This window comes from Castor canadensis, chromosome 3, assembly GCF_047511655.1.
Source record: "Castor canadensis chromosome 3, mCasCan1.hap1v2, whole genome shotgun sequence".
In the NCBI taxonomy this organism is placed as follows: domain Eukaryota; kingdom Metazoa; phylum Chordata; class Mammalia; order Rodentia; family Castoridae; genus Castor; species Castor canadensis.
This window is the reverse complement of record NC_133388.1, coordinates 73,683,491-73,696,141: the sequence shown is the minus strand read 5'-3', so window position 1 is coordinate 73,696,141 and position 12,651 is coordinate 73,683,491. Positions and strand designations below refer to the sequence as shown.

Genomic DNA, 12,651 nt, shown 5'->3' with positions numbered 1-12,651 from the left:
TGAACTCAGGAGTTCATGTTTTCCAAGGCAAGTGCTGTACCATTTGAGTCACGCCTCCAGTCCAAGAAAAAAAAATCTTAAGCTATACCCACCTTAGCCAGGCACCGGTGGCTCATGCCTGTAATCCTAGCTACTCAGGAGGCAGAGATCAGAAGGATCGCAGTTCCAAGCCAGCCCAGGCAAATGGTTCGTGAGACCCTATCTCGAAAAAACCCAACACAAAAAAGGGCTGGTGGTGTGGTTCAAGTTGTAGGCCCTGAATTCAAGACCCAGTTCCACCAAAAAAAAAAAAAAAAAAAAAAAAAAAAAATATATATATATATATATATATATATCACTTCAAGGATGGGGGGATTATCTCAAATGGCAGAGCACTTGTTTAGCAAGTGCAAGGCCCTGAGATCAAATCCCAGTACCACTAAAAAATGTTAAAATACAAAAACAAAACTATAATCATATCTAATTAATAATAAATATATTTAAATTAGATTGTAACTATTAATACACTCAATGAAATGAGTAACAAGATTTTTTTTTCTGTATTAGGGTTCTGTATCAGGCTTTACACTTACCAGGCAAGGACTCCACCACTTGAGCCACACTATCAGATCTTTTTGCTTCATTCATTTTTTTTCCAGGTAGGGTCTTGATTTTTTGCATGGGGCCAGCCTCAGACTGCAATCCTTTTATCTATAGCCTTCTGCATGGCTGGGATCACAGGTATATGCCACCAACCCTGCCTTATTGACTGTGATGGGGTCTCATTAACTTTTTGCCCAGGCTGGCCTTGAACAACAATCCTCTCAATCTCTGCCTCTCAAGTAACTGGGATGATAGGCGTGAGCCACAGTGCCCATCCAAGGAAATAATTTTGGTATCACATGTGATTCCAAAAATTATTTCACAGAGGCTATGTCTGCATTTATCGACTCTGTAAGAACTTAAAAGTTTGGTCAAATTACTTCATCTATATAATATCCAATTCTTTTTTTACCTGATATTCCCAAGTCCCTTGAATTTTAGATTTTAGTCATTCTGGAATCATGCAGTGAGTCTTAAGAACACAGAACAGTAAGCTCTTAAAGGTTTAATGAACATAAGGAAGGATATAGGTATATAATTATTTGACTGTATAAGAATAGTTCATTTATTTAATGTTAACATGTCTACAAAAAGCTACATCTTTGGCAACAAAGCTGAATAACAATACCTTAAAAAAAAAAAAAAAAAAGAATGTACAACTCACCTGGAGATTGAAGAATAGCTACTACTTCACTATGGCCCCTTTCTCGAGCTTTATCTAATGGAGTTTTCCCATCTTCATCTCTTAGATCTGGATTTGCACCATGCCGTAACAGAGTCTTAAGAAGAAAAGCATTTAACATGAATATAACAATATCTTGTTTCTTTGACATTCAACTTTTTGGAATTAATTATAAAGGCACTAACCCAAACATTTGCCTTTGTAATTATCACCTTAAAAACAGCTATTCTTATCTTGAAAAACTATAGATTACTCTCACTTGGTTATTTATTATCCCTCAAGTTATGCTCCAATCTGAACCTGTCACTTCTCCAACAAATTTCTCCTCCTGATTTCTTTACTTTCACAGAAATATTATTCAGTCTGTGACCTGGCAATCAACTTCACCATTATCTATGTCACGTCAGTTATCATGTTAATTCTCTAACCAAGAAGTAATCAAGTTATCAAGTCATTATCTAGCCAGGAGGGCAGAGATCAGAAAGATGGAGGTTTGAAGCCAGCCCAGACAAATAGTTTGTGAGACCCTATGTCAAAAAGAAATACATCACATAAAAGGGCTGGTGGAGTGGCTCAAGGTGCAGGCCCTGAGTTCAAAATCCAGTACTGCCAAAAAAAAAAAAAAAAAGGAAAAAAGTCCCACTGACATCACCCTAAACCTTTCATAACCACAAGCTGAGACTACTCAATTAAAACCTTTATGAACTGGCTAACTCTAAAAACTCTTGAGCTGGGGCTGTAGTTTTAAATCACAGAGTACTTGTTTAGTATGTATGAAGCCTTGGGTTTCATCCCCAGCACCAGCAAGGTGAATACTTAATCACCCATAGAAGCGTCACTCTCTTTAAAAACTAACTAGTTCTAACTGACAGAATTTGAGCTTAAAGAACCCACCTTTTTCAAGTTAGAAAGCTACTACATTACCACCAAAAAAGGCAGCTGTTACCATATTGTTAAGGTGACAACAGCAGCTATCATTTGAGCATCTAACTTGTGTTAACTCTACAGTAAGTGCTGTACATGTAGTTTTTCTAATTCTCACATAATTTTGCCAGGAATCTGTATCTATTTCATACACAAACTTTAAGTTACACCTTAAAAACCTGCCAAAAATTACACAGCATTTTTTGTGCATGAGCTGAAACTTAATCCAGGTATGTCTGATTTCAAAGTGAACTAACTTTCACTGTGCCAAATTATTTCACAATAGACAGATTCTAAAGTCCTAGATCATAACATTGATTCAACCTCTTTCATTTGACCTCTCTGAGTCTCACCTTCTCAAATTATAAAAAGAAATCTCCAAAGTAGAGGACATCATAGTTGTTTTACTATGTTAAGAAACAGTGAAAACATAAGCCCCCTTCAAAAAAACCTGGATTTTACCTTTGCTACTTGAGGCCTTCCAAAACATGCAGCATAATGTAATGATGATGACCTTTGACCCCTATTGACATCAGCACCTCTCTCACAAAGAAATTCTACCTGTAAAATGATAAAGAATCATAAAGTTGCTTTACTCATATTTTATCTTTGATTTTAAAATACTAGTTCTTGTACACTGTCTTACCATTTCCTGAGTTCCAAAAGCAGAGGCCCAGTTTAATAGAGTCTGACCCACATCATCCATAAAATTTACTTCAAAAGCTGAAAGTATGAAAGAAAAAAAATTTATTTTTAAAGCTAATAAAATACTGAACTTTTCTGAAGTATGACCAATTTAAAGATTGTTACGAATAATCTACTAAGAGATTATTGAAGTCAACTATAAAGTAGTAAATAATCAGCAACCCTAAGACTAGCTGAAAGAAAGCATGTAAAAATTTTAAACTTCTGAGGGTTCACAAGGCCTTTACAGGTTAAAAGTAAACATGAAGTAAAGAAGGAAAAATTAAAGTATGACACAGATCAACAGGGTACTAACTCCATCATAACAAAACTGTGCAAAAGCTAATCCTCATCTATAATCCAAAGAACAAGTGTGACGACCCAGAAGTATCTTTCACAAATTTTATTTGCTCATCACCTCATGCTGTAGTCTAAAAAAATACCATATATTATTATAATTTACTCTTGTCAGTTTCCATCAATTTTGATGAAACAGCCCTAAATTAATCTGCAATCCACCTTAGTATTCGCAGAATCTCCTTCAGGTGACAAAATAGATAAATGCCCAATTTTGTAGAAGTTACTCATTCAACAAGCATTTATTCAAGTCTCACCATGCATCAGGCTGATAATTATACATCTATACATATGGAAAGGAGAGAATATTGAAGGAGTTGGCCTCAGCATAGCACAATTGCTAAGAATACTGTCCAAAAACTACAAACTAGAAATTGCCTGTAATTCCATATTTCAACAGTTTTTATACTTAAAAAAAAAATTCTGACCTCCTGTGTCAATTGCATCTATAAGTGCATCAGTATCTTTACTTCGAATACAGTCTATAAGCTGCCGGTGTGAACGCTCCCCAGAACTATCCAATCTCCGGAGTCCTGGGATTCTCCCTGTAGATCCAGCACTAGACTTAGGCAAAGCCTTTCGTCCTTCAAATAATAGCACCAAGAGAAGGTCAACCAACCGCATGGTATCAAGCACACATCTTTCATCACCCTGTAATGCACTTTCAATTGAATCTGGAAGCTCTGACCTCAGGAGATCCTAGAAAGAGAATGGAAGAGAAAAATTTTTTTATATATTTGCATTATACAAAAAAATCATTTTTTTTCTGAAAGATTAAAAAAGACTCCAAAAACATTCTTACGTGTGTTACTACTGGAGAGCCTCTGCAAAGTGTTGAGAGCAGACTTACAATTGTTGACACTTGGTTACTCAACTTGGAATCTGCAGCTGTGGAAGGAGCTCCTGTGGTGCTGCGACCTGGTTTGCATGCTGATGAGGGTCCTGATACAGTACCACCAGCAGCAGCCATTCTAGATAACAGCTCCTCAGTTAATCCATGCTTGGCTAATGGAGCTGGGTCAACACCACGACGGGTAAATCGGTCAGCCAGTGATGCAAAACATCGCAGAGCTCCATCAGAAACCTAATGATTTAAAGATTATGGATAAACTTCACCTCAAAAGGGCTCATACCAATCATTTCAGTACTGTTACTATAAGAAAGGCAGCTGCAGCAAAGTAAGGAAGTACATTTAGATTTGAACTGTGGCTTCATACTCTGCTAACCATTACTTACATGCTAAAGGCCTCAGTCCCCTCACATATAAACAAGAATAATAATGGTACCTGTATCTCATTATGTCAGCTTAACTGACATACACATATAAAAAATGTAGATGGACAGTAAAAACTCAAAAAATACTATTTCTATATACAACTTTGCCAAGATTAGGGCCTACACCTTGAGCTACCTCACCAGCCCCCTGGTTTTTTTTGTGATGGGTTTTTCAAAATAGGGTCTCAAGAACTATTTGCCCAGGATGGCTCTGAAGAGATCCTCCTGATCTCTGCCTCCTGAGTAGTTAGGATTACAGGCGTGAGCCACCGCCACCTGGCTAGTTTTATTTTCTAAAGTATGATAATTCAACAAAAGTTTATGATTATAAACACTGCTATCTTATTTTCAGTCTACAAAATTGCACTGAGTCAACAAAATTACAGAGTGCAAGTACAGCTGTAAAAATGATTATTTCTACAATATTTACATTTTAATAAGCACATCAAGTTCATAAGTTAAATTTTAATAAACACATATCTATTTCATAATTAAAAAATATTTTTGCAGATGGCTGCTATTGGTTGAGGGCTGTCCCACACCTAAAGGCAGAAAGATGGTGGCTACAAAGAAGATCAAAAAGTCTAGAGACTGGAGGCATAGCTCAAGGAGTAGAGTACCACTTTGTAAGCATAAAGCCCTTAGTTCAAATTCCAGTCTCACCAAAGAAAGGGAAAGAAAAAGTCTCTGGAGTTAATCAACTCTAGACTCCAACTTGCTATGAAAGTTGAAAATACATGCAGGGGTACAAGCAGATGTTGAAGATGACCAGGGCAAAGCAAAATTGGTCATTCTTGCCAGCAAACACCCAAGGTTAAGGAAGTCTGAAATAGAAGACTATACAATGGTGGCCAAAAGTGCCGCCCATCACGAGAGTGGTAATGATACTGATTGGGCATACCATGTGGAAAACACTACAGAGTACACACACTGGCTGGGTGGCTGGGTGGTATCAGGGAATACTGATACCACTAGAAGAATACCAGAACAGACTGGTGAAAGTAGACAATGCAAATTTTTTCTTTAAAAAAAATGTGCCAGATAATGCCTGTAATCCTAGCTATTTGGGAGGTTGAGATATGGAGGATCAGACTATACAGAGCAATGATTGAGAGACCCCATCTCAACCAATAGCTAGCTGAGCATGTGGCTCATGCCTGTCATCCCAGAAAAGGTAGGGGAATCACTGTCCAGGCTAGCTGAGGAAAAAGGCGAGACTCTATCTCCAAAATAACTAGAGCAAAAAGGACTGGGGTCATGGTTTAAGCGATAGGGCTCCTTCCAACCATGACTGAGATTAATCTCAGTAACCACAAAAAAAAAAAAAAAAAAAAAAGACAGAAAAAAATTTTTTTAATTGCCAAAAAAGGATTAGCATGAAGAGATATAAAGAAAAGATGGGAGGAAAAAAAAAAAGAAACGATGGGTTTACCTCTGTTTCATTAACTAAAAAGTTCAAATTACAGCATATTGCAGTTTTAAATAGGGAACATAATAAAAATCATTTTTTTAAAACTGAAAGTAGGGTTGGTGGAGTGGCTCAAGTGGTAGAGTGCCTGCCTAGCAAGTGTGAAACCCTGAGTTCAAAAAAGAAAGTATACAAAAGCAATTTACTTACCTGATGATCTTCATGTTTTAATAAACTAGACAGAGACTCTACACAAATTTCTAAAGAAGAATCTTGAGGTTCCATTTTGCCACAGAGTCTTGATACCACAGCCATTGCAGAATGCAAGGTATCTTTGTGAACCAGATGTCCACTGTCACGAATGAAGGTAAGTACACAATTCAAACCACCAGCCTCAAAGACTGCTCCTGACTCACGAGTGCATATCAGTTCTAATACCTGCAACAGAAAACAAAATTAACAAAGAATACAAGTATAATTTTAATTATTTAGAATCACAGAAGACATAACATGTCCTCCAACTAGTATCCACATTAAAATCAGTAATGTGAAATGTAAAAATGATAAAATAAAAATAAATTATTTAAAAAGGCAAAAAAGTAAAATAAAATCAGTAATGTGAAACATGAAATTAAGATTTTAATTTAAGTAAATACATTCAATATACCAGTGCAACACATAATGAGCACAAGGTACTGAGTTCAAATTCTAGCAGCATAAAAAAACTGAACTAAAGAAAGAGGAAATAGAGCCAGAGAGCGAGACAGCAAGACAGAGAGAGGGAGAGAGAGAGCGAGCACAGGCACACAGTCAGAACAGAATCTAAAGGATAAGGTTTCAGAAAGAATGAAATGGTCAATAGTATCAAATACCACCAGGATGCGGTAAAGTAAGGGCTGCAAAGAGTACACAAAGTTTGGTAACACAAATATCACTGATGACCTTTTCCTCATAGTTACAGGAGATTACAAAAAAAAAAAAAGCACAAATCTGATTTTAGTGGGCTGAAAGTATAAACCTCTTACTATTCTTTCTAGGAGATTGACTGTGACTTAGAATTCATAGCCAATTGAGACTAGAGTGCCTGCCAAGCAAGTACAAGGCTCTGAGTTCAAACTCAAGTATTGTCAAAAAAAAAGGGAGAGAGAGAGAGAGAGAGGGAGGGAGAGGGGGGAGACAGAGAAAATATGAATGAACCATGGCCAAGTGCGTGCCTGTAGTACCAGCAATTAGCAGGAAGATCACTTGAGCCCAAGAGTTCAATCAACCTGGACAACATAGCAAGACTCTGCTTCAAAAACAAAACAAAACAAAACAATCTATATGTGTTCACCAAGTATTGCCAATAAATTACTAACCAACTGGGCACTGGTGACTCAGAACTAATAATCCTAGCTACTTGGGAGGCTGAAATCGGGAGGATCATGGTTCGAGGCCAGCCCGTGAAATAGTTCATGAGACCATGCATCTCCAAAATAACCAGACCAAAATGAACTGGAAATGTGGCTCAATTGGGTAGAGCGCCTGCTTTGCAAGCATGAAGCCGAGTTCAAACTCCAGTCCCGCCAAAAAAATAAAAATAAAAATGAACACACAATACTAATGCTTTTAGAGTTGCATGAAATCTACAGTTAAGTCTCATAAGGAATAAAACAGCTTACTCTAAAGAGAGTAAAAGTAAGAAGGTTAAATCCATGGGTCCTGGAACCAGATGTTCTAATCTTCAAGTCTCAGCTATGCCACTCACATTAACCTCCAAGCAAGTTACTTATTCTCATATACTTGAATTTTTTCATCTATAAAACAGATATGATATTAATGACACCTACCTCACAGAGAGCTGTCATGATGATTAAATGAGTTAAAAGTGCCTCAGATTATGCCTGGGCACTGGTAGCTGGTTATTGGGGAGGACTCATACTATTTTCATACAAAGTAACTTTGGGTAAGAACATGGATGACCATGTGTTAATTTATCTGTGGATAACTCAGGGTTGATGACTACCAGAACTGAAGAGCACTGAAGTAGTACAAAAGAGCTTATCAGTGACCAAAAACTTTCATTCACACATTAAGATTTTTTCCTCCAAATCCTTGGGACCTACTTTGGTGCCACAGGGTTATGAATGTTCATCATCCTCAATAAAGTAAGACTGATGACAGAAAGAACTGTTAAGTATTTTTTTTCCTCTAAGTGATTTTCAGATAGGCCAATAAGTAATACTTACTTTTACACATTGTTCAGCTAAGTCTCTGCTAGTCCTGTTGTTAAGTTCAACTACAACCAAACGATTACAAAGTGCTTTTATAGCTCCATCTACCCCAACAATCCTTCGGGTGCATTCTGCAGATACATCCAGATAGTATGTTATGGCACGGGCTGTCACCTCTAACACATTGTCTGGAGCACTTTCATCAAGAAAAATTTTGCAGAGGGCTGGTAAGAAAGTGCGAGGAGGACATCTGTAATAAAAGAAATTACATTACACCTAGGATCACTAAACAAAATATTAACAAAATAAGAGATAATAAAAAGCTATAGCATATATTACATTCAGTACTCTATCTCAATGTTTACTAGGCAATATTTTTCAATTACATTACAATACTTCCATTACAATACTCACATGAAAATTTCATTGCTGAAACACCAAGGTGGGAACAGTTTAAAGTAGCAGCATTAACTTGAAACTGGATTCAAAAAAAAGTCTTATTTAAAATTCAGCTTTAGCAGCTACTGTTCTTAAAACCTTCCCTAATCTCCCCAAATAATGAAGTGTTACTCATGCTTCTAAAAGCTCAGAAAAGCAATGCACACACTGCTTACTGTATCACTTTATTCCTTACTGATAAGAGTCTCCTGGCTAGGCACATTGTTCAACTCACAAGCACTGGTTTGGGGTCTAAAAGACCAGGGTAGGATTAGGGGCCTGGTTCAAGTGGTAGTGTGCCTGCCTAGCAAGCACAAGACCCAAAGAGTGCAGCCCTCCTCCCAAGAAATCCCTGTACTGCCCAATAAATAAAGAAAAGACCAGGGTAATGCTGAGACCAGCACCTGAGCCTGTTTCCTCATCTCTACAGCAACGATAATACATAAACAATACCTACCTTACGTGGTCGTTATGAAACTTAAATTAAACCATAAACATTAAACACTTAGCTCAGTACCTGACCCGTCTCAATCTAAATAACTATAGCTCCCCTACCCTCCTTTGAATACACCTGAGTGAGTTTTATCAAAAACAGAATCTGTTTCTTAAACTATTCCCAGCTTGAGGTAGCAATGAGACTCCCTGTATTTTATCAATACATAAAATATAAAAGATCACAACTTACATTTAGTAGAAATCTCAGTTAGGTGACATTAAATACATTATTCTAACTTCTCTTCATAGACTACACTATTGCTACAGATAAAACAAAAGGTTATACATTATTGTCAGTCAAGATTATTGCAACAATTGTGCAATTGTTTTTCTTCAAACTTTTAGTGTGCAAGTGAGCACCTCCCAAACCTTTAGCAACCTAAAAATAAACCTATTATGAATATCAAGCATTTCCAACTGTTCTTTTATTATTATTATTATTATTCCTTTTTAAATTTTTAAACTTGTGTTCTCTCCCAAGTGAATAGAAAAATGATCGTCAATGGCAACTGGCACTTGAAGCAAAGCAATAACAAGTGCTGGCTTCATGCTAAGGAGAGAATGCAACCAGGCATCAGTGGCTCATGCCTATACTCCTAGCTACTCAGAAGGCAGAAATCAGAAGGATCGCAGTTGGAAGCCAGCCCTGGGTTAATAGTTCATGAGACCCTATCTCAAAAAAAAAAAAAAAAATCACAAAAAGGGCTGGTGGAATAGTTCAAGGTGTAGGCCCTGAGTTCAAACTCCAGTACCACAAAAACAAACAAAAATATAAAAACATACAATGCATTAAACCTGACTCTTCAGTTATTGGTTAGAGAATTTCTTACCATCATTTTCAAAAGGACCCTGAGTTGACAGTTAATTCACCTTTGTCTCTGAATTCAACTTGAGCATCATGGTTACTGTTAGCACTTGACTACCTTCTATTAACAAGCTTCTCAAATCTCTTGCCCTATTTCCTGGTCACAACCACAATCATTCATCTTCATTGGGTCTGAATCTATCTATGTCTCATGGGACTGGGGTTTGAACTCAGGGCCTCACGTTTACTAGGCAGGCACTCTACCCACTTACGCCACTCCACCAGCTGAATCTATGTCAGTAAGAACTGACTAAGGAAAAATATCTGAATACTCAGGAAAGCTAATCTCACTATAAATTTATGATTATCAACCTTAAATGAAACTCATAATTTTCAATACACAGAGAAAGAAAAATAAACATACAGGTTGGGCGCTGGTGACTCACACTTGTAATCCTAGCTACTTGGGAGGCTGAGATTGGGAAGATCATAGTTTGAGGCCACCCATCTCAACGAATTGCTGGGCACAGTGGTACACACCTGTCGTCCCAAACAACGTGGGAGGCTGAGATGGAAAGTTTCAGGCCAGCCCAGGCAAAAAAGTTTGCCAGACCCTATCTCAATGGAAAAAAAGCAGGACATGGAGATACATGCCTGTCATTCCAGCTAACAATAGGCATAAAATAGGAGGTCTGTGGTCTAGGCTGGTCTGGCAAAAAGCAAGACCCTATCTCCAAAATAACAAGAGCAAAATGGGCTGGAGGCACAAAGTCCTGAGTTCAAGTCCAAGTAGCAAAAGGAAAAAAATATATACACATACACAAATGATCTTCAGTTTACAGTAGTTCAACATATGGGCTGGGCATGGTGGTGCACACCTGTAATTTCAGTTAACTCACAAAGTAGAGGCAGGAGCATCGGTTTGACAGCAAAGTTATAGAGACCCTGTCTCAAAAACAACATAAAAGCAAAAGGGTGTGGCTCAAGTGGTAGAGTGCCTGCCTAGCATGCATGAGGCCGTGCGATCAACTCCCAGTACCATTAAAAAAAAACACAAAAAAAGTTCAACAGATGATTTTGACTTAACAATGGTGTAAAAATAATACATATTCAACAGAAACCATAACTTTTAATTTTGAACTTTTCATGGACTAGTGATATGCAGTTCCATACTGTCACATGATCAGGGCAGAAGCAGCAAGCCACCACAGCTCCCGGTCTAAAACGCAACCACAGTCAACAGCCCATGTTCTGCAGCATACTGTATTGCTACGATGTATCAACAACAGACTTACTGAGCTGGAACTCCATCTTAAGTCATAGACCCTGTAGTTATTCACACACAAAAATAAACTTAAGTTCAAAGCTAACAAAAGACATAAATGAAAGCTAAAACTAAATTAATTAAATAAGTAAGTAAAGGGCTGAAGGTGTGGCTCAAGCAAGAGAGCGCCTGCCTAGCAAGTCAAGGCCCAGAGCTCAAACCCCAGATTGCTAAATAAATAAATAAAGTAAAATAAATAAGCAAATGAATAAATAAAATTTAAACTGCGGCCAATGAACATGGCCTAAGTTTATTATAGTCTATCACACCTGATTATTACAACCAAAGCCCTTGGATAAACCACAAAAACAAACTAACTGAGGACTCTAAAGAGCAGCCAAGAGCAGATGGACTGGGAAGAAAGTTCAAACTTAAATACCCACCCATGATGGAAGTGAGTTCCAAGGGTTTTTGTTTTGTTTTGCTTTTTTCCCTTTCATCTTTTCTCTTCACTTTGATCCCTTGCTATGGATTAGCTTTGGAATGTCTCCCAAGGGCTCTTGTGTTCAAGGCTTGACATTGCTGAAAGGTGGTAGAGTCTTTGGGAGGTACAGCCCTGTGAAAGGAAGTTGGTCTCTGGGAGTAGACTCTTCAGGAGGATATTGGGATACAGTCAGTCTCTCTCAATCTCTATCATCCATCTTTCTCTTTCTTTCTCTCTCTCTCTCTCCTTCCTGACCACATGAGAGCAGCTTTGCTCCACCATACCCCCCCATTCCCCCACACTCCCACTCCCCCACCCCCACCCCCCACCCCTGCACCCCTGCCACCATGATGTTCTGCTTGCCAAAGGCCCTGAGTTAACAGACCATGGACTGAATCCTCTGAAACTATGAACCAAAACAAGTCTTTCCAGTCGGGTAACAGTGGCTCAAGCCTGTTATCCTAGCCACTCAGGAGGCAGAGATCAGGAGGATCATGGTTCAAAGCCAGCCTGGGCAAAGAGGCTACCTCAAACAAACAAACAAAAAAAATTTCACCACAAAAAAGGGCTGGTGGAGTGCCTCAAGCTGCAAGACTGCCTGCCTAGCAAGCATGAGGCCCTGAGTTTAAACTGCAATGCCACCAAAAAAAAAAAAAAAAAAAAAAAGAAGCCTTTCCTCCTTGTAAGTTGTTTTTCTCAGATATTTTGTCAAAGTGATAGAAAACTAACACACTCCCAGATTGGCCAAATCCCAAAACTATATAGCAAGCATAACAAACTGGGAGAACCAAGAAAAAGGGCTTTACTATAAGCCAAAGAGTATGGAGAGAAATTCCTAGGTGTTTCTCCTCCTAACCTGGTCCCAAGGCTGGACATAGGCTCACAGCTCAGTAAACCCAGAGTGGCACATCCCCATGATGATAGCATGGGCCTCAGAACCCAGGGGAATTCAGCAAAGGGAATTCTGTAGTCCAAGGAGCATAAGGACAATTCTGTTTTAGTATTTTTTTTTCCTCTCTTTTCTCTCACTACTTTCACCT

The 12,651-nt window shown here is 38.2% G+C and overlaps 1 protein-coding gene across 6 annotated transcripts in view; it reads right to left on the bottom strand.

The window, feature by feature from the left end:
* Positions 1-12,651, bottom strand: part of Hectd1 (HECT domain E3 ubiquitin protein ligase 1) — an 84,734-nt gene that overhangs the window by 50,698 nt on the left and 21,385 nt on the right. For all 6 annotated transcript variants that reach the window (XM_020169740.2, XM_020169749.2, XM_020169756.2 and 3 more), the window contains exons 3-9: positions 8,141-8,375; positions 6,123-6,350; positions 4,032-4,313; positions 3,658-3,928; positions 2,835-2,911; positions 2,651-2,749; positions 1,247-1,361 (exon numbers count right to left, since the gene is read on the bottom strand). In XM_020169740.2, the coding sequence (XP_020025329.1) occupies positions 1,247-1,361; positions 2,651-2,749; positions 2,835-2,911; positions 3,658-3,928; positions 4,032-4,313; positions 6,123-6,350; positions 8,141-8,375 (1,307 nt within the window). The remainder of the gene's footprint in view (positions 1-1,246; positions 1,362-2,650; positions 2,750-2,834; positions 2,912-3,657; positions 3,929-4,031; positions 4,314-6,122; positions 6,351-8,140; positions 8,376-12,651) is intronic.